This window comes from Ictalurus punctatus, chromosome 6 (assembly GCF_001660625.3).
Source record: "Ictalurus punctatus breed USDA103 chromosome 6, Coco_2.0, whole genome shotgun sequence".
Lineage (NCBI taxonomy): Eukaryota > Metazoa > Chordata > Actinopteri > Siluriformes > Ictaluridae > Ictalurus > Ictalurus punctatus.
Window position 1 is genome coordinate 29198811 of NC_030421.2, and position 22703 is coordinate 29221513.

A 22703-nucleotide genomic window follows, 5' to 3' on the forward strand; every position below is an offset into this window, starting at 1 on the left:
GTAGGCTGATCTGTGGATTATGTATCGTGGAATATACATATTGCTTGATCGATGATTATTATTATTATTATTATTATTATTATTATTATTATTATTATTATTATTATTATTACGCTGTCCATGTTAAAGGAAACATATTTAGTTCTTACAATTAATAACAAAATGGCGGACGGTGATCACGAAGTCCTGATCTCTGTTTTGAAATGAAAGCTGTCCACTGGGAGAGAAATACGAGCCGGTGTTAAAGCTTTTATCCGCCTAGTATAATAGCGTCATATCGTTTCAACTGCTGGAGCTGAAGACCCAATTTCTTTGTTACCGACCGAAACGAGCCGATCGAAAGAGCAGATTTATTCTCCTTCAGCCCTGTATAAATGGAAAGCTGCCACACATGCACAGCGTGAAATTGTTTACAGCTCATTTTGCTCAGATAAAGATCGGCAGAATAAAACAGAGCGATGTGCCATGCGCTGACTGTAGCTGATAAAAGTCTACATAAATGTTGTGTGTAGTGCAGAACTAATGATCAACCACAGCGAGGAGATCTCTATCTTCTCCTCAATCTACAATACTGATTATCTTACTCTCCTTTTCCTCGTCACTGCGGTAATACCATCAAGGGGATGTTTTGTACCTTTTTACCGAGAACATCTTTAAAAAAAAAAAAATAATTTCAGGTGCAATGTACCATAAATGATTGGTTAGACATCTTTTAGAGCAAAGTCCTTAGTTAAAGAAACAATCAGAGGGAGTTTAATGAAGGAAAGCCATTTCCCCGAGACAAAAGAACATTTAAAGACTAATCAGATGCTCATTAACTTTTTCTTTCTTTGAATATTGTGTTTTTAATTTAATCAAGGAAATTATTATTAAATAATATAATTCATTTCATGGAATTAATTTCATTTAATTTTACTTGAGGAAAGACTACTGGATTACATAAATATGTTTACTGCAACACGCTTATTAAAGATACACTTCCTGTATAAAACATATGCATTCAAATGGTACAAAAGGCCTGAAGGTACCACCCCAGTCACGAGTAAATACAGATTAATGCTTTATTTCTCAGACTGTTCATCTTGTCCAGTTTTGAAACAATGGCACCTTTTTTTGCAGGAGACATCCAACAGCAAACTTGTGGAATTCAGTTTTCCGTTAAGCTTTTGTGTTGTTGGCCCTGAAGCCTTCAGTAATGTTGAACAAGGTGCGGTTCAGATTGGACTTCTGTCCTTTAGTCCAAAATGATGTGCACCTGCCAAACTCGGCACTAGCGCCACATTCCTTCACTTTACTGGAATGAAGATTCACATCCCGAGCTTAAATTCTTAAATGCAACAGAGAAAATAGCCTTTTGTTGTTGTTGTTTTTAACTCAAAAAAAAATAAAAAAATAGAAAGAAACTATTTTGAAAGCAAACAAGGAAAAGGTAAATAAGGTCAAAAAAGGAGAGGATCCTATGAGGATCTAGATAACTCTAGATAAAAGTGTGTGTGTGTGAGAGAGAGAGAGAGAGAGAGAGAGAGAGCTGTGTAAAAGCCAGTAAAAAGAATTAGCGGTGTGTGTGTGTGTAAGGCCTCCATCGGCAGCGTACTAAGTACAGTCTCATTATCTCAGTGCTCAGACGAGAGGCTCGGTTTCAGCCAAGAGCCTGAGGGCCCCGGGCCACACTTCCAACACTCTGCCAGGCCCAGATGGTTCCCGTAAAAATCAGACGGAAAAAGCAGCAAAAGTTTAATTCGCAGTAAAATGGATAAAGTGAAGGTTTATACTGTGTGTGCCTCAAAATGGAATTCACTCTGGCTCAGTGTGGGGGGACGCTGGTGTGATACCGTGACTCAGAAGTACCTTGTTACTTTCCTTAGACTCATTGTACTGAAAATAGTGAATTTACATTATCTAATCAAGGCATGCCCATAATATTTTTTATAAACATATATATATATGAATGAGAGAGAGAGAGAGGGGTAATTTAGTTCAGTTTATTCACTATCAACACGGACAATAAATTCACAGGAAGTTTAGAAATAAACTCTTGGAGAGACTCTAACTCTACTTGGTATCTACTTAAAACAGCCTCAAATGAGCTGGTGTTAATGTCACATAACAGCCATGACTTCCACGTGTCACCTCTGTTGCACTCATAGCTGCTCTGAATGTATGCTGAGTGCTTTTACTGCCACAATGTCACAGGAAAGCCAGAAATTCTCTATGTCCTAGCCAATATATCTCGTGAGATTTCTGCATTGCTCCTCAAAAATTTTTAAATAGGACTTAATCTCATTGGCTTGGAAAGCCTCTCCTCAGGTTTTGGATATCAAATTCTTAGAATCAGGAGAAAGATGACTCTAGTCACAGTTGCTCCACCTTCAGCCATTCCTGTTGTTCTGGGGACATGACAGAAAGCGTCCAAGGCTGAGAGAGATGTGGTGATGGTACGAGTCTATGGATTATAGAAAATGACACGTGTGTGTGTGTGTGTATATATATATATATATATATATATATATATATATATATGAAGCTGCCACTTCTACAGCAAATGAAACCTCAAATCTGACCACAGGTATATATGAAGTATCTCAAGACCTGGATCAACCAACTGCATATTTTTTTCACAATAACTAAATACACAATGAATCTGGATCACCTTACTCTTTGGAGATGTTTCACATTTGTGCCTTAAATACTTTTGAACGACCATTGCACACAACTATTTGCATTTAAGACTTTTTAATCACTGTAGATGGCATTGGCTGAGCTACATATTGCGTTTCTGTTGAGAGCCTTGGATTAGCACAATGCAGAATTAGGCTGTAGCAATCCCATACCTGCTTCAGAAACCAGGTGTGCAGCCAGACAGAGCTTGCTTATGCTTAAACAGATTTTTTTTTCTAACACAAAGAAAATCACTTGCAGTGTCTCAAACCTCAAACTGGCAGAACCATGGCAGAGCGAGCAGTAAATTATGAGCTAGGAGGGTGTGTGGAGGTCTGGAGACTGTCCAAGGAGCTAGCAGGCCAGAGGTCCTGCATATAAAACCAGACTGCTGATCTCAGATCTGTTCAGTGTTTCATATGCTCATGAATCCATTTACAGAGAGTAGAGTAAAATTATACCAGATCAGCATTTTGGACCTAGACCTAAACCTGTAGAGCGCACTCTAACACAATGCCTAGCTGGGTAGTGGGCAAACCAAAGATGCCAATGGAGATCAATTACCAGGCATGACTTAAATTTGGAGTCCACGCACTCTCATTACCTTTGCTCGTCTCTGAGGTGGTACAGTTATATTTCATACATTTAATATGCATCTTTCACCTGAAAATGTGGATATAAAAAAGATTTAGGGTATAAAATTTGACTGTAATTACCTTTTAAAGCTTTACACTAGTTGTACCTTTATAGGAAAACACCTACTGAAGGTACAGAAGATGCAGTATACCCTTGAGGGTACCAACCCATGAAGGAAAGGTACAGTTTAGTAGGAGTGTATGAACAATATTGCTTTTGGTCAATTTTGGTCCATTTTCGTACAATCTGCAAATTTCTGTCTTCATTTAGTCTGTATTAATTTAAATTGCTTGTAGATACTGTAATGCCGATCATCACGTCTTTTAAACATATCTGAAGAGCTAGATAATATAGATGTAGTTTGGACTGTGCTTACTCATAACTGTGAGAGAATAACATTCTTTCATCCTGTCCGAAACAGCACCAAGAATTTCTTTACACAGTCCCACTTCCCCCACACCACCATTCCCTCGCTAGTGCTGGAGAACGTTCTGCAGCCCGCAAAAGTGGAATCAAAGTGGACAAGAAAATGGGTTAGGAACACGAAAGTGGCTGTAAAGATGGCTGTGGATGCAGGTGGAGGAATGAGCGAGGAGGCCAGCCAAGGGAAATTACATCGGTGCTCAAACGGCTTTCCAAGGCCGCAATGTTTGCTTTGGGCTGTTTTTTTTTTTGTGTGTGTGTTTTTTTTTTTGTTTTTTTTTTAACTTTAGCAATATTCTTCAGCCACCTCTGCTCTCTCATTCCCAGCCCAGTTCCTATCCAAAGGCTTAAACAGCCCCTCATATGACTGCCTAGAGAACAGCAAAACCTCAGCAAAGTACGCTCTGCAGAGCTGGGCTCATAAAACCGTAGGTAGCAAATGATGGATATTACTTTTGAACCATCATCCACGGCACGTCAGTTTAAACAGAAAAGCTGTAAATGTGCAGCACAAGTGAATGTTTAACTCTGGAACTATAATAAGACAGTCTCCTTGCAGTGATTTGTAGTAGTTAAATAAACGTGTTGATCCCTCAGCTGCTGTGTGTCGTAACCTGATCTACGAAGGCAGAGAGCTCACACTGTGGCACAACTCACACCGTTACTTTTCCTTTTATTAGCAGTGAGGTCACTCTGGGTCAGCAAGGTCACGCTACCAGAGGAGCCGTCTCACCGTGTCACACACAAACGCAAAATTGATGTTGAAGCAGTTACAAGGGACATGTAACATAATTCAGGGCAGTAAGGAATCCAAGAACATTTCCTACTTGAAGAGGAGCTTCACTTATGTGTGTATGTGTTTCCTTTTTTTAAAAAAAACATTTTTTAGCAAGTATTTCATCCTCTGTCTGTAATTAAATGAACTAAACAATATATAACCACTGATGTTACTGAAAGTCCCAAGTGCTGTACAAATAAATAATCAACAACACACACACAGTAGCCTAAATTATTCTGCCTCTATTCATTTAAATCTCAGCAAATTTAACAGGTCACTTAAGACCTTGGATTTAAAGCATACACAATACTTAATACTTTTTATACTTTAAATCAATATTTTGGCATTAAATGTAACGTACTGTATTAAGGTTGATTAAAATAACTAATTTAGAACGTTAACTCATTTCTGCCAGAATAATGTCAGATAGTACTCTAGCATTCCAAGGTCTCAATTTTCCAAGATTAATAATAGATTAACCGCTGCTATGATGAGCTGAACAATCATTTCCTTCCAGATCTTTAGAACATTTATGTCGGGATTTATTTATTTATTTTGAAAATTGGAAAAGACATTCCGAGACATCATTTAAAAACATTTTCTAGTACCATTATTATTATAATAATTTTTTTTTTAAGTGAAATTGGAAGACTAACACACTGCCTAATTAACTACAGTGAATAAATGACCATATTACATATCGCTGGATAACTTAAACTTGATCTTTTCTCATTCACAAGACACATATTTCACCTCTGTGTGTGAAATGCTGAGAGAAAGAGCCAGAGAAAGAGTGCATGTTAACACTTAATTGAGACAGTTCTCAGTTGTGCTAACTAGCCAAAATATATATTATTTCAATGGGCATATAAAAATAAAACCAATAGCCTGGGCACCTGAGACAAGAAAATAATGCTTCTGGCTGATGAGTTGTTTATTCATAGTTTCCGGATGGAAAAGTAGGCAGCAGTCACCAGCAGTTTTTTTTTTCCTCTCATTCAACAACCAGAGACAGAAAAACTACTTACTGACTTTTGCCAAACAAAGTTTTTATTTGATGTGTAATCAAACTAATGTAACCACGGTGGATCTACACACCTCCGCTAAAATGGCTGTTTTTGTGATGTAAATAAAAAATAATAATAAACTAACCTATTAATTAGAGTGAAAAATAGTAGGAATCATTTCAGGGGGAAAAATAAAATATACATTAACCTGGTTGCGTAAGTGTGCACACCCCTAAACTAATTCTTAGCTGAAACAACTTGAGATTTTATGACAGCATTCAATCTTTTTCAGTAAAAGTCCATTCTTCATTGCAAAACTCTAACTGTCAGATTGGCTGGGCGTCTCCTGTGCACAGTCGTCTTCAGGTCCCCACACAGATCTTCGATTGGATTTAGGTCTGGGCCGTTCCAAAACTTAGAACTTCTTTTGGTGAAGCTATTCCTTTGTTGATCTGGAGCTTTGCTTTGGGTCATCGTCATGCTGAAAGGTGAACGTGTTTTAGCAGAAATTTTAAGGTTTTGCACCAAAACTTACAGGTATTTAGAGTTATTCATTATTCCCTCCACCCTGATTAAAGCCCCAGGTCCAGCTGAAGAAAAACAGCCAGAAAGGATGATGCTGCCACCACCATCCTCCCCCGTGGGGATGGTGTTCTTTTGGTGATGTGCTGTGCAGTTTTTTGGGGGTTTTTTTTGTGCCAAACATATCCTCTGGTATTATGGCTAAAAAGTGAAACTTGGTCACATCAGAACATAACACATTATTCCACATGGTTTTGGAAGATTGGATGTATTTTTTAATTTATTTATTATTTAGTACCTCAGTATTAGTATTATTTATTATTTACCACCCTACCTCATAGCCCAGAGATTGTTGTCACATCTAGAGAGCAACCAATACTTGTGAGAAATTGCTGCAATTCTTTCAATGTCGCTGTAGACCTCTTGGCAGCCTCCCTGACCAGTTTTCTCCTGATTTTCTAATCAATTTTAGAGGGATGTTCTGTTCGTAGTAATGTCCCTGTCATGCCGTATTTTCTCCACTAGTTGATTATTATCTTTACAGTGTTCTATGGTATATTCAATGCCTTGGAGATTGTTTGTAAACCTCTTCTGATTGTTATTTTTCCAACAATGAAAAATAACCTGTTTTGTAAGCTCTTTGTACTTTTCCAGTTAGATGTTACCAAGAAGATGTCAGGAAAATCCTACAGGCACAGATGTACTTTATTTGGGGTTAGTCAAATTAGGTGTACACTATCCATCCATCCATCTTCGTGAGCTTACTCCTTTTCAGGGTCGCGGGGGAACCCGGAGCCTATCCCAGGGAGCATCGGGGACAAGGCGGGGTGCCAGTCCATCGCAGGGCACAATCGCACACACATTCACACACTACGGACACTTTAGACATCCCAATCATGCCAATACCAACATGCATGTCTTTGGACTGGGGGAGGAAACCGGAGTACCCAGAGGAAACCCCCGCAGTACGGGGAGAACATGCAAACTGCGCACACACAGAGCCGCGGGAATCGAACGTGCTAACCACTAAGCCACCGTGCGTATACTAATTAAGGATGTGCACACTTATGCAAGCTAGGTATTGGAAGTTTTTTGCTTTTCTGGTTGTTTGTCAATTGATGTTTACATGTTGCAATTTCACAATAAACATGAAAATGGTTCTGACATGATTTAACTCAGTTTCACAAAAACCTGCTATTTTAAAAGGGGTGTGTAGACTTTTCATATCCACTGTATAGTCCTTTTCATTCTGAAAAGTCTATCATTTCTATTCTGCCTCAGGCTTATTATGTCTTCTTTTTTAAAAAAAAATTTTTTATTCTTATTCTTATTATTGTCCGTCTTTATGTAATTTCTGTGTACACGTTGTAAGCTTCACTTACCAAGTCAGTTTCCTTGTGTCAGCTCTTTCTGATTTCTGACTTCTGAGTCTCACCACCTGCCGCACTACACACATCAGCACCGACACATGACCTTTTTACAATCAGAAATGTGGCGGTCTGTGGAATCACTAATGAAACCGATAAAAATAAAAGTGCAACACACAGTCACCTTGGGGTTAGACGTGTCAAGAAAAAATAACAATTTACGAATATATTGTATGTGAGCGAGAACACCACAGCTCATAGCTAAATATAGGTCAAAGGTTTGCTGAATTTTGTTAAGGGGGCACAATCATGATGTGCTACCTCCAGATGCTTTCTTATAAAAGGATAATGCTATGACTGTGGTATTACCTATACTGGAATTTACAGATGAAAAAAACCCCAAAAAATCCACCTTAATTCGATGCATTTAAACGATTCAGTGTAAGAATTATCCAAAGCAATCATTTTCCTCCCTAATATTATTAAAGCAGAAAGTCCACTTTGACACTAACGTGTGAAGCACTGGAGAGTGTGTTTGTTGTTGTGGACAGGGAAGCAGTCCTGAACAGATTACTGCACAGTATGTGCTAATGCATTCCTGATGTGGAGTCTTTAGGATAAAAACGAAGTCTCTTTTACAAGGTTAGCTACACTTGGGGGGTTTGGAGTGGTGTAATGTGGGGTGGGGGTTGAATGGAGAAGCTGGTCATATAGATGGAGCTGAAATGAAAATAGCTGTGAGGGGGTTGAGCTTTTCCTCACTCCCCGTTTCATCTCATACAGCAGGAAGGTGGCAGGTCAACTTTATAATGCAAGTGAACACAACAGACAGAAATCGATGCGGTTTTCATTCGTGTGGGCTTTCACAAAGGTGAACATGTAGTTAATGTGAAAAATATGGCTTGCACTGCCTAAGGGCCACCTTCTTCTGTGTATGTGTGTGCGAGACATTCTGCCTTGCATAAAGCCTGCTGAATCTCTCTTAATGCCCACAGACAGAGCAGACAGTGGAAAGCATTGTTTGAAGGCTGATTATTTACCGTTCTCTCAGGAGGTGAAGAGCAGATGTACTGTGAGTGCTGTGATCACGTTTTCACTGTTGTCGGGTTTTTTCCCCCTCCCATAGCATGACCTTCAGTGCTGTGCCACATTCCGGCTGTGAAGTCTTACCTGAGAACACGCAGCGATGGGTCAGTAGGCAAATATGCTCTTGCCGTGCCTTTGCAAGCTGGGTGCTGCTTTCTAGACTAAACACACAGCAAGACAAGCAAACGTAGCCCAGCTTTCCAAACACGGCGTACACGAGGCCAAGACCCAAGCAAGACTGGTCAGTCGATCTACAAAAACAGCACATAGCTGCTCTCTGATAAATGATCCAAATAGCTGTCTGGAATATCTGAGTATCAGTAAAGCAATAGCACGGAGCAAAAACCACAAGCACCTTGACTCCGATCTTAAAACCAGATGAAGAATTAATGTCACTGAACCTGAACTGAGAACCTGTGGAGAAAAGATCCATTTATTTAGAAGAAGTTAAATGTGTGTAAAAGTCAATACTGTCTCAGTCGAGTTGAAAGAAAGAAAGAAAGAAAGAAAGAAAGAAAGAAAGAACGAACTCATACCAACAAACTCCTGCCTTATTTCTTATTTCCAACGGAAAATTCTTTGTGGTTAAAAAAAAAAAAATCAGAACTCCATCAGCAACAAATACAATGATGTCAACATTGCTGCCAGGGGTGTAACTTTATTTTGAAAAGTGCTGGAATTAGGAATGATGACTGGGAAAAGTCCAATTAAATGAACCAATCTGCAATCCAGTACAAGCAGCAATATGCGGGGTCCAAGCACCCTTCACAGGGTGCTCTACCAGTAGCCAGATCTTGACATGTTACACAAAACACTAAAAAGTCCCAGTGTCCCCAGTGTAAGCTACACCTATGATTGCTGCGCTAAGCAGACTGTGTCGAAGCAAAAGCAGGCAAAGCTAGATAAACAGCAAAGCTGATCATGTATCATGAATAAATATTACAATGTAATGAACTTCTTTGGTGGAATTTGGAGTATCATCTTTATTTTGCCCATTTTCAAGAATTATGATCAAGACCAAGGCAAGATTCAGACAAAATTGGCTCAGGCCTGCGGGGTGGTACAGTGGTCTTGAGACCAAGGTTGGCTACGAGAACTACAACCCAGCCTCCCTCACTTGCACATGAGCTGTTTCCTAGGTCCTATCAAAACAACTTGGAAGGTCTGAACTGTAATTTGGCGTAGAGATGCAATGGGCCTCCACCACTATTCATCACCACAATTAAAAACTAGAGCAGTGTACTGAAAGATGCTCTGAAAGAAGAAGCTAATATAGGAGATGCTAATGATAGACTGAGTGGCCTTCCTGAAGAGGATGAGCTGAAGAAAGCAAGAACACACAGCATGAGAGAGAGAGAACTGGGACCACAGTCAGGACAGTCATTGTGGTGAAGAAAATAACTGGGATGTCTTTACTATGTCATGATTCAATTCCGTGTCGAGGTTTTATTACGGAATTGAAGTTTTACAGGGCTCTTGATTAGAGAAAAGCCAGGGTGTCTCAAATCAAGTGCAGAGCTGCTCCTGGGTTTATCTAACCCCAAGCTATAGGGCAGGGGTTATGAGGTTAGCCAGTATGGTCAACAGGCAACTACTGATGATCTGTTTAACAGTTTCACTGGCTTTAACAGCACCTCGGCTCCTAAATGTCCTGAAAAATAAACACATTCCCCAACTTCACGTCTCCTTTGTCCACATTTGTCCTGCCTGAAGGCGTGATTTTAATGACTGCTAAAACAGTAAATATTTTCCCTTGTGTCTCTGTTTGTTTAGCTATGCGTCTGAGTCCATTTGTATTCCCTGTCACACATCTCAGACATTCAGATTTATGAACATTTAAACGTCTCGAGTTATAACACAGGCCTACACTTGCGTATTCCGAGTTTTAAAGCAAGACAAAAGACTTTAGTTTGGCAAACAAAGCAGAATTCATCACAATACTGTTTATTTGAATATGGCTTTACAGATCAGCTGCTTTTTCTGTTTGTTGTTTCTTTTTATCAGCTGTTGTTCTGACAAGTATCTGCTTATGTAGACATATCTGAGCCATGTCTCACACAGAATTGTTGGTAATCTTTGGCATGAGTCTAGGCCTGGGCCTCTCTGCTACCCTCCGCTGGTCATAGAAAGCATTGCAGGCATTTATATTTTCAGGCTTCTATCATTTAAAAAAATTTTTTTTTTTTGATTAAATGGAATAATGCCATGTTTTCCCTTAAAATTTCAAAACAGATTCAGTTTAAAACATGATCCAACAATTTAAATTTGACGTATAAGTCCAATCATGACCGTTGAATTCTGATTCTGGCTCACACAAAAATATGAATTAAATATGGTAAAAAAAATAAATAAAGTTTTTTTTTTTTCATGCAATAACATTGAAACATGCCTGATTTGATGTTATACTGTTACATTCCTCAATAATGTAAAAATTATTGCAAATATTTATCATATTAAGTTAACTTTTTCTCATTTTATTAAAACTGCAGTTAAATTCATGCTAATTCATGTTATGTTTTGACTTTTGGATTAAATCCACTCGATTAAAGTGACCAGTCAATTATGCTTAGAACTACAATAAACAAAAAATAATAGCCAGGGGAGCTACATCCATTCAGCTACACGTTCACAGAGACACACGCTACAAAGAAGTTAAGAGAGAGAGAGAGAGAGAGAGAGAGAGAGAGAGAGAGAGAGAGAGAGAAACAGAGAGACAAGCAAGCAAGAGAGAAAGAGATAGAGAGAGAGAGATAGAGAGAGAGAGAGAGAGAGAGACAGAGAGAGAGACAGAGAGAGAGAGAGAGAGAGAGAGAGAGAGAGAGAGACAGAGAGAGAGAGAGAGAGAGAGAGAGACAGAGAGAGAGAGAGAGAGAGAGAGAGACAGAGAGAGAGAGAGAGAGAGAGAGAGAGACAGAGAGAGAGAGAGAGAGAGAGAGAGACAGAGAGAGAGAAAGAGACAGAGACAGAGAGAGAGAGAGAGAGAGAGAGAAGAGAGAGAGAGAGAGAGAGAGAGAGAGAGAAACCCAGTAGGCTGAGCTCCTTGCTGCTAATCCAACTTTCTAAATAAAAGTGAGATGTCTGGGGAAACAACCTAAAGTGAAAACTCTGTTGTAAAATACTTCTTGATTAAGAAATAAATATTTAATGCACATTTAAATCCTAAGAAACCCTGGTTTCAATATATCTTATACTTTAGAAAAATGAATGATTTAACAAGGGGTAAAAGCAAATAAAGCAATATGTGTAAAAATGGATTTTAAAACAGAGTCAGCTGCTTGTCAGAGTAACAGTGACGTCACTCAGTGTTTCAGAAGTACTGATGATACCCACAATACTTTCTAACATACTCAGACAGATCACAGTATCAACATATAGTCACTAAATGAAATATCTTGACAACACAGATGAGTTACAGTGCATTCAGAAAGTATTCAGACTCCATTTCCCCCACAGTTTATTATGTTGCAGCCTTATGATGGGCAGCTGTGGCTCAGGTGGTAGAGCGGGTCGTCCACTAATCGTAGGGTTGGCGGTTCGATTCCCGGCCCACGTGACTCCACATGCCGAAGTGTCCCTGGGAAAGACGCTGAACCCCAAATTGCTCCCGAAGGCAAGTTAGCGCCTTGCATGGCAGCTCTGCTACCATTGGTGTGTGTGTGAATGGGGTGAATGAGACACAGTGTAAAGCACTTTGGATAAAAGCGCTATATAAGTGCAGAACATTTACTTATACTAAAATGCTTTACATCCCGCCCCCTCACACATCAATCTACACTCCATACCCCATGATGACAAAGTAAAAACAAACAAACGTGTGAAAACTTTGCAAATTTATTAAAAAGAAAAAACTGAAATATCACATTGACACAAATATTGAGACACTTGACATTTAGCTCAGAAGAATCCCATTTCTCAGGGCCATCTTTCAGCTGTTTCTACACTTTGATTGTAGTCCATCTGTGGCAAATTGATTGGACATGATTTGGAAAAGCACATACCGGTCTATACAGTATAAGATCTAACAGCTGACCAACACTTCAACATCCCGCCAATCTGGGCTTTATAGCAGAGTGGCCAGACAGAAGCCTCTCCTCAGTTCACGACACAGGCAACGCTGCTTGGAATTTGACTTTTTTTTTTTTCCCCTTCAAATTCCATGTCCAGTCAATTTCCCCACCTTTTCTTCAATAAATTTGCAAAGCTATCACAAATCTGGCTTTTATTTGTGTCAGTATGGGGTATGGAGTGTAGATTGATGTGGGGGGGGGGAAATGCAAAGCATTTTAGCATAAGGCTACAACATAAATGGGTAAAAATGAAGGGGTGTGAATACTTTTTGAATACACTCTATATACCGTCTTCCATCGAGAAAGAAACGTGAACGTGAGATGACACAGCTGTTGATCCCAGCCTTGGGAAACACCTGATGCTGATCACGAAGGGCCAGTAATTATGAGTATAATCAGAGCAAACACAGAGATGTGCAGGTCAGAGAGACTTCAGGACTGGGATTGAGAAACACTGGGTTACACACACAGCATGACCTTTCCATCTACCACAGCAAAACAGAGTGGACTTCATGTGACCTTTCTATTGGTGATGCCAATAAAACTGTACAATTGGACATCTTTGCAGAGCAAAATATCCACAGCTGCAGCTTCTCAAAGGCAACATGAAACCCAAAGATATTTAGTGTGGTTTAAATTAGTATGACAAAAAAAAAAAAAAAAATGAAGTGGTATTATTCTCCCTGAATCTCTGATGTACTGTTGTATATTAAAATACTGTATACGTATACTTAATATACTGACCGCTACATTTGCAGGAACACCTGTGATTTATTAACAAGTGCCAGCATCGCACTCGGACTGACCCCATCACACTCGATGTGTCCGGATTATTTTAGTGCTGTGCACGGGACTGTTTATTTAATCCCTCTCCTGGAGGAATCGGACCAATCCCACCCTCTCACATGGTTAGCATTTTTGTTTATGTGACATTTTCTAATGAATCCCAAAATGTCAACAATATCCTCACCAGGAAGAAGTATTTAGTGAAGATGAATGAATAATATCGGTAAAGGTGAGACCCAATATGCTCCCACAGTAATGAACGTGGACTTGCTTTGTCCGGCGAGCTTCATATCTGTAAATAAAGACCTTGGACATCTCTACCCGGAAGCATTTTATGCCAGTGCCTAACTAGAAACTCATGTAACAATATAAAATATGCAGTACCAAAAGATCTTTTCATCTTTGGAAATATCAATATTTCATTATCAACATACAATCATTTGCACAGTCCAGCGAGCTTTAGAATAGATGCTGCTTCATGCTTGAATTACATGCTAAACTAACAGCCACCGTGGTGCAAAGCTGATGGGGGAAAACAGCGATAACGTGTTCCGACAGTATTAAATAGCTTAAAATCTAATTAACAACAACAGTGTTTCTTCTTTATCAATTGCAATAGGTTGTGATGAGGAATTTGACAAAATCACAGAACAAAACACTAGCAACCATTCTGAGAATGTACAAAAGGTATACTTTCAAGCACATTATGTGTAGGTAAATGCTTCTTTTCAAAGAAAGATTTCTCGACCAAATGCGGTTGGTGTAATAAAACAACAAGACATTGTGGTTTTTCCAAAACAAGATACTTTATAGTTGATGTCAAAGACAAATGTTAATAGCAAAGGTCCCAAGAAAATGTCTTCTGTAACAATGGAAAGAAAATCAAAACAAAGTGATAAAAATAATATGCATTTCTTACATCTGTAAACCTAGAACTGCTCTCGAGCCACAGTGGTCATAGATATATTACTGGCTATAAAGGGAAGTACAGGCTGAGGATGACATACCTGTCAAACATCTGGAAAAAGCCCTTTGATGACTCCAGATGCTCTCCACTCAACCCAAAAGTACATCCAAAGGAGGAGGGGGAAAAAAAATAAAATTTTATATATATATATATATATATATATATATATATATATATATATATATATATATATATATATAAAAACAAAACAAAAATCACACAGGCATAATATGTAGTGTGTAGTTCACCTAAAACAAAGTTCTACATAAATACAATAAAATCTGTTGTCTGTATGTCACAAGTGCTAGATAGTTTTGTTTCGTAAAATATTCAAATGTTTTGAAATTGTTTAGCTTTCTCTATTCCTTTTTTTTTTCTTTTTTTTCTTTTTTTTTTTAAACAAGTAAAAAGCACATGTTGGACACAAGGAGCATCGTTCTTTCTGCTTCCTGACCACAGAACAGACAAGAAAGCAGTCGTGTCCCGAGCCGTTCTCCGATGCTGGAAAAGTCTCGTCCTACAGTGCTCGTCGGTTGTGCAAATATGTTACAAGGACAGACAGGCATGCCGACACATAAACCATGCAGAGGTGGAGCAAAGAGAACGATAGAGAAATTTACCCAGGCCTTTGAATAAACAAGCTAGGCCCAGATTTAATGGCAAATTAGCAGGAATGACAAATGGTCGAATAAATGGGAACAAAATGAAAATAAATGGAATGTGTTTTTGTTGTTGTTTATCCGGATGCTGGGTTGAGAAACCAGATATACAAAGATTCTGTTTGAGGAGGGAAAAAAAAAAAAGAAAGAAAGAAAGAAAGAAAGAAAGAAAATGGCTGCCATAGTTCAGACTGTTATTGCAAAGTGATGTGTGAGTTCTGGTCAAGCGAGCCATCGAAGCCGCTACTTCATTAAGAACACTGATTAAAGCTTCAGCGAAACGCTCAATCAATGACATTTTTAGTGCGATTCAATCAATAAAAGAACTGGTGTGTGAAACAAACTAAGAAACACTGCAGCTTTGTTTTTTTTTCGTGTGTGTGTGTTTTTTTTTTTTTTTTTTTTTTAAAGTGTTCATGCTACAGTACAACAATAACAAGTACATCTTACTTCAAGTGCTTTTAACACAAGCAGCTGCGTAATACACAATCAACTGCACTGAGAATTTCGATGCATCAAACAGAGAACTAAATTTCATTTGGTCTAAACTGACAAACTTGCCAGAACATTCACTGAGCAAGACCGTAGCTTGTGTTTTCAGTAGATATTATGCGTTAAAGTCGCTGTATTATGAAGTGCCATGAGACTGTATATGTAGAACCAGCGCAGTGCTAAACCAACAGCAGCCAGGAGGACAGAAGAGTGTGTAGACTGAGCAGATATATGAGCATATCACCTTGCACTTCCAAAAGATTTTTTTTTTCTCTCCAAACATGATTGTAATTTTTTTTTTTTTTTTATAATATATATCTATAGATCATTTTTTTTTTATATATAAATCTACTATAAACAGAACATATAGTAAATACACAATTGTTGGAATCATTATACAAAGTAAAAATCTCAATTTCACCCTCCCAAAGAAAACCAGAACCCCAGCATGTGTGTAAAAGGCTGCTCTCTAAGAGAACTACGAGCTCTAAGCATGTAAAACAACATTGTCAACTGTACAGAGTGTAACAGGGAAACGATAATCAAAAATGAAAAAAAACAAAAAAACAAAAATAAAATAAGTATAAAAAAAAAAAAAAAAAAAGATTTGAGATGACAAGGGGAAAAAAAAGAAGAAGAAGAAAAAAAAAAAAACCCAGACAAAACTGGCAGAATGGAGTAGTCATGCGGTATACCAATAAGACTTTAAGAACAATTGTGACTGCAAGTCATGTCTCCTTCGTTAATATGCCCTTCTCCCACCTTGCGTATGAGAATATTAAAAAAAGAATCGTAAGTTCATACAATGACAAAGGTAGTTGCCAAGCGGCTGAACATGAGTTGGGGTTTTCAAACAAATTAGCCCGTCCACATCAGTCCACAGTGTGATGTGTTCAATCAGTGTCAAAGTGAATGAAGTCGTCAGCGAGCATGCTTGTGTAGATGTTATCTTTTATATTTTTTATATTTTATATATATATATATATATATATATATATATATATATATATATATATATATATATATATATATATATATATATATATATATATATATACACACACATACACACACACACACACACAAGTAAATGGACCATTAAAATGCATACATATGCTGCCATGCATGTGCTCCATTCCTACAGTATGCGCTCAGCTCAGAGACTCATGCGAGGAGTGTCACAGCCATCTCCATGGTTTTAGCATCATTATCAGGGTGAAGGCTGGTGGTCCAATTACTTCCTGGATTGCGTAACACACACATACGCTCACACACACACGCACGCACACTCACACACACTCACTCACTCAGACAGTAGCACCTGCCTGAAGTGAAATCTGTAGGGACGTCCACTGCAGTGCTGCTAGGAAACATCATGCTGGGCACCAGCACCGAATCGATCTGCTGGAACATCTGAAGGCTCGACGGTATATTTTAAAATTGTTTTCCAGCCCTTATGCTCATAGTTGAAAGATGTCGATGAAAACTGGCCATCTGGACAGAAGGTTATTATCGGTGATTAGCTAGCACTATTAATTGAATCGAATATGAACACTGTGACATTCAAACAGTACCTATAAAACGCCTAACGTCTGCCGTGAGAAATACATGAAAAATATAAATAGTTCAATCGTTCAACTTTTCTCATAAACCACACCAAGTTGTAGAAGAAGATAAACATGTTAACAGTCCTATCATGTATGCCTGCAGTTAGTGGCACTGAAGTACTGGTAATATCTCATGCTTTTAGTTTGTGTTCCTCTACTGGTCTACTGGGAATGGTGTTCAGTAACAGTGCATGCTAGTTAACGGAGACGGATGTATCGATTTGGTCATAGAGTTTGAACAAGTAGCTACATTGGGCTGTACTTGCTCTCAAAAGTACTAAAGAATCAATTGAAAACTGCTCCAACGATGTTTGCCTGGATATGGCTGGCAACTACCTTCTTGGTTATTTAAAAGTTAAGTCCAAAGCAAGTATCGAAAAAATGCAGAGGAAAATAAATTGCCAATAAAATGATGATAATGTGTGTGAGACACGCACAAGTCTGCAGGACATTCCTGGTAAACATGCAAAGGGATTTCTGTCCTTCAGGCCTCCAGCCATTCCGCTCCTGGAAAAAAAATGAAGGAGGGGGCGGAAGTACCCGATGGCCTTCCCTTTATGGAACTAGTTTAAGGCAATGTTCTTCTCAAATCATCATTAAATCCACCAGCTCTGTAAAAAAAGGCACAAGCTCTCAGTGTCTCTCTTGTGTGTGTGTGTTAGAGGGGTTTCAGACAAGCTGCTTCGTCAGCCTTCATCCACACATCCTCTAAATTTTCTACCTCTCTCCCACCCTGCCCATGTCTCCGGCCTCTCCTCTCAACCATCTCGCAAAGCATCCAGAAGTAACTTTCAAAGAATTTCCCAATTCGGAATGAAACAGCACCAGTCACTTTTTCCTCCTCAAGAAAAGACAAACCAAATAAAACAACCAAAGAGACAAGAAATAAAACCAGACGAGGACACAGCCGTGACAACGTCCACAGTTGAGACCATGCGGACATTAGTGGCCATGAAAAGAAGAGTTTGCTTTTGAAAGCACCAGCTCTCGCTTCAAGCAGTGAGACGCAAGTCCACATCCTGTTTGAAAGCAGTCGTCTGTGCAGACAGAGCAGAAGGGAGGCCTGGACACACCCTGCTCTAGACAGAGACAGACTAAAACTGCAGAGGTTTTCCACACTGGTGTGCTTGGATTTTTTTTTTTGGAGACGTCTTCGGTCGGTTTTGCTTTCTGTGCTGAAAAGGCACTCAGAGGAGGCGGTGCCATGGAGCCTGGAGTGGCCAAAATGAAACATATGGAGAGAGCAGAGTGAGGTCACACACCAGTGAGAGGCTGTGAGCCAAGGAGGTCACCCAGTCAAGTTGGTCAACCGTCATCTACAGTGGTGGTTCTTCCTCCATTGGCTCCTCTTCAGACCTGCGACACGGACACAAACCCATTATGTCACCGACTACACCACTTCTACATACAACTACTGCAGTCCAACAACAGAGCCTACCGTTTCCCCATGTTCTTGGTGGCTACAGACAATGAGGCCATGGCGGTTACAGTCTCAGCCTCCTCTGTCTCACACTTCTGAGCCTCGATCAGGGAGTAGCCCAGCGTCGAAACACTGCGCTGCAGACAGCGCCAGTACTTACCTTCAACACACATGGAACAGAGGACAATGCTTAGAATCATCATCAAATACTGAGAGATTGTTCTGCTGAGAAATGAAACATTCAAAGAGTGGTGTGGAAAAGTATTTGCTGATTTCTTCCGTTTTTGTGGATCTTGTACGGTAGCACTACTTGTATTGTCCTCCGCTTGATATATCGCTTTGCTTGTATTTTCTCATTTGTAAGTCGCTTTGGATAAAAGCGTCTGCTAAATGAATAAATATAAATGTAAATGTGTATCTCTCACACTAAATAGTTTGAGATCTTCAAACAAAATACAACATAAAACAAAGGCAACCTGAGTAAACACACAATACAGGTTTTTTTTCTCTATTGAAGCAAAAAAAGGTTATTCAACACCTGTCACCCATGTGAGATAAACTTAAACTTCAAATCTGGTTGCGTCACCTTTAGCAGCAATAACTGCAACTAAACATTTCAGATAACTGGAGATCAGTCTTTCATTTACTTCTAGGACTAGGACTTACTCCTATGCTTTGGATTGTTGACTTGCTGCATAATCCAGATGTACTTGCGTTTCAACTTACAGACTGAAGACTGGATGTTGTCCTTTAGGAATTTCTGGTAGAGAGCAGAATTCATGTTTCTCTCAATTATTTAAAAGTTGCCCAGGCCCTGAAGCAGCAAAGCATCCCCACACCATAACACTTCCACCACCATGGTGTGATGCTCTTTTTGTGGAATACTGTGTTTGGATTACGGCAGATGTAACGGGACCCCTGTCTTGCAAACAGTTCCACTTTCGACTCCTCAATCCACAGAACATTCTCCCAAAAGGGTCTGAGGATCATCAAGGTGTGTTTTGGCAAAATTCAGATGAGCCTAAATGTTCTTCTGGGTTAGCAGTGGTTTTCACCTCGCCACTTTTCCATGGATGCCATTTTTGCCCAGGGTTTTTCTGATAGTGGAGTCATGAGTGACCTTTATTGATGCAAGTGAGGCCTGTAGTTCCTTTGATGTCCTCGGCTCTGTTTTGACTTGCTGGATGAGCCGTTGCTGTGCTCTTGGAGGAATTTTGGAAGGTCGGCCACTTCTGGGAAGGTTCACTATTGTGCAGAATTTTTCCATTTGGAGATAAAGTCTCTCACTGTGGATCCTTGGAGTCCCAGAGCCTTTGAAATAGCTTTGTAACCCTTCCCAGACTGATGTATTTCAAATCACCACCTTCTTCATCATTTCTGGAATTTCTTTCAATCTTGGCATAGTTTTTTACTGGCTAAGACCTTTTAACCAACTTCACGCTGTTGAATTATTTAAGTGTTGATCTGATTGAACAGGGTTTGCAGTAATCAGGCCTGGCTGCGTCTAGTCCAGCTGAACCCCATTATGAATGCAGTTTCACAGATTTGGGGAATTAGTAACTATGGGGGCAAATACATTTTCACACAGGCCCAGTTGGTATTGGAGAACTTTTTCGCTTCAGCGAATAACATTATAGTTAAAAACTGTATTTTGTGTTTACTCAAGTTGCCTTTGTTTGAATTTCTGAAACAATTTTAGTACAAGATATGTCTAAAACCAGAAGAAATCAGGATGGGGGCAAATACTTTTTCCTGCAGCACTGTAAGTGCAAGATGTCCACTTACTATGGGCTTCGAGAACCTTCTCCATGGAGCGCACAGCATTGAGATTGGGCCTCTGTTGAAGAACCTTCTCAGGTAGTGGTTCCAACTAGGGAAAACAGTTCACATCACATCACTGACACTTTTCATGGCTCTACATTCAGTCCAATATTTCACTACTAGGACAGTCATACTCTTCCATCTTATTATCAACAGTGCTTACATGCATGCAGTCTTACAATGTTTCTCGCCATATTTCAACCAACAAATTAATCAACTTGTAACTGGCAAAACACCTGCTAGGTGACAGACTGGCATACATCTCTGCCTTTACAGCTGTAGTGCTGGTGACCACTTGGCAGGGTTAGTTGCAGAGCTGGATTTTACCCCAAGTGGTGGCTTTATGCATCTCAGGAAAAGTATTTTTTTCAAACTGTTCCTCATGTAAAACCCAGGGTGGGAAACCTGCTTCGAAGAGCATGCTAATTGGCCTTTTCCCATATACTTAAGCTCACACACTCACAATTGTGGTATGTCACTAACAGAAAATTGAGAGCTCATTCCCACCCAAATCACCAATTATGGTCTCCTGGACATCTCCTAGCAACAGTGCTAACAATTTACTCTTGTCCAGCCAGAGGTAGCAATTGTGTTTTGCAGGGCTAGCTTCAGTGCTGATGTCTTTCTGGCAGAGTTCTCAGCAGGACCAGCTGTGTATTTGGCAAGGTTATCTGCAGGACAGTTTTCTATCTGATAGGGCTATATGCAAGCTTGGTGTCTGTTGGGCAAGACCGTCCAGCAGGACTGGTGTGTGTTTGACAGGGTTATCTGCAGAACTCATGATCATTTGTCAAGGTTATTTGCAAGAACAGTGTGTGTTTTGCAGGATTAGTTGTAGGACAGGTGTCGGTCTGGGAGGTAATCTGTAGGACAGGTGTGTGACTGGCAGGGTTATCTGTAGGACTGCTGTCTGTTTGGCAGGGTTATCGGCAATGCTGCTGTAGTGTTGGTGGTTAGCCGGCACTAATCGGTGATATGGCTGTGAGGATAGTGTAGTGTTAAGGTACTGTATGTCCTAGTTAAGACTTAACACTTCACTTATAACAATCCTGGCTCAGCACACACAACAGTCCACAATACTCTGTTTTGTTCCTTGTCGAATTTCAAGGGCATAAGTGTGGCCACATCCCAAAGGAAATGGCAAGGAGGCAATAATCCATCACTGGTGTGGAACAATTCATTTTCATTGCCTTGAAAGCTGTAATGAACAAAACCTTTTAATGTGAAAATGCAAGGAAGAAGAAAGGCTGACCTACAGGCGGCATGAAAAAGGATGCCAATGTTAAAAAAAAAAAAAACAACAACCCCAAAAAAAACACACAAAAAAACAACAGAGGCTAATGTTACAGTGCCCAAGGAGGAAAGGAAACAGAGCATGCCTTTTCCTTCCACAGACTTACAAAATGGGCGTTTTTTTGTGACTAGAAAAGAGAGATTAGCAACACTCCTTAAAAATACCATGTGAGAATTAGATTTACAGTGAGATTCAGTCCCATACAAATACAGCACTGTTTCTCCTAATCAAACAATAATCTATAAATGAAAAAGAACTAAATGGAGAAGTGTTTGTGCTTGACTTGTAGATGTCTGCCATGCACATCCAGTACCTTACAACTGCAGATGAGGAAAGCCAGAGTTAAATGTGAGGCTGAAGTGGAGCCCAAGGGCTGTGGCTGTCTGACAGAGCACCCATGCCAGACAATAGAGCTCAGTGTTGAGCCACTGGCATTAAACAGAGTGGAAGTATGTCAAGCTCTAAGAGAAGAGTGCCCATTCCCATTCTCGAGTTTGGCACCTGTGCTCTACAGTGTGCACCATAACCAGACATTTTAGTGTGGTGACAGTTCTGCTTTCATTCAAACAGGCATGGTTTGTGCCCATATGCATAGTCCCATGTGGTAAGGAAATCAGTCATCTCTGTGTTTGTAAAGCCAGGTGGTCATCTACTCATGATGCCCTGCTGTGCAGCTTCCCTGTAACTCACTTCCAGTCTCAGCCAATCTCCTCACATCGTCAGAAATCTCTCGTTGCACTTCACCATAGCCTCGACCTACTAACCCCAAGCTACTCCCCCCATTGCCACATCCCTCCTTCAGACCCTGCTGAGAGTGTAACCCTCACCTGCTCTGGCACAGGCCGATGGGGGCCGGTCTGTCCATCAGTTTGAAAGATGACCATGGTGCATTGCTATAAACATTAATGGGTCTTGTCAGCACTCTCCAAGCAGCTCAACGGGTATGGAATGCAAGGCAGTCCCAATGACACAGGGGTTTACTGGAGTTCTTCCAACTCGCCAAGCCAAGTGAGAGGACCCATACAGTTTCAGAGATAAAGAATCACTTTTGCTAATACAGCACTAAATCTAAACCCATGGCACAAATCCAAGGGAACATCTTACACAGATTTC

General features: G+C 39.8%; 1 protein-coding gene across 9 annotated transcripts in view; it reads right to left on the bottom strand.

The window, feature by feature from the left end:
• Nucleotides 1–16481: 16481 nt before the first annotated feature.
• Nucleotides 16482–22703, bottom strand: part of hdac4 (histone deacetylase 4) — a 205109-nt gene continuing 198887 nt past the window's right edge. For all 9 annotated transcript variants that reach the window (XM_053681096.1, XM_053681100.1, XM_053681097.1 and 6 more), the window contains 3 exons: nt 20261–20345; nt 18494–18635; nt 16482–18411 (listed from right to left, as the gene is read on the bottom strand). In XM_053681096.1, coding sequence (XP_053537071.1) covers nt 18372–18411; nt 18494–18635; nt 20261–20345 — 267 coding nt within the window. In that variant the 3' untranslated portion in view covers nt 16482–18371. The remainder of the gene's footprint in view (nt 18412–18493; nt 18636–20260; nt 20346–22703) is intronic.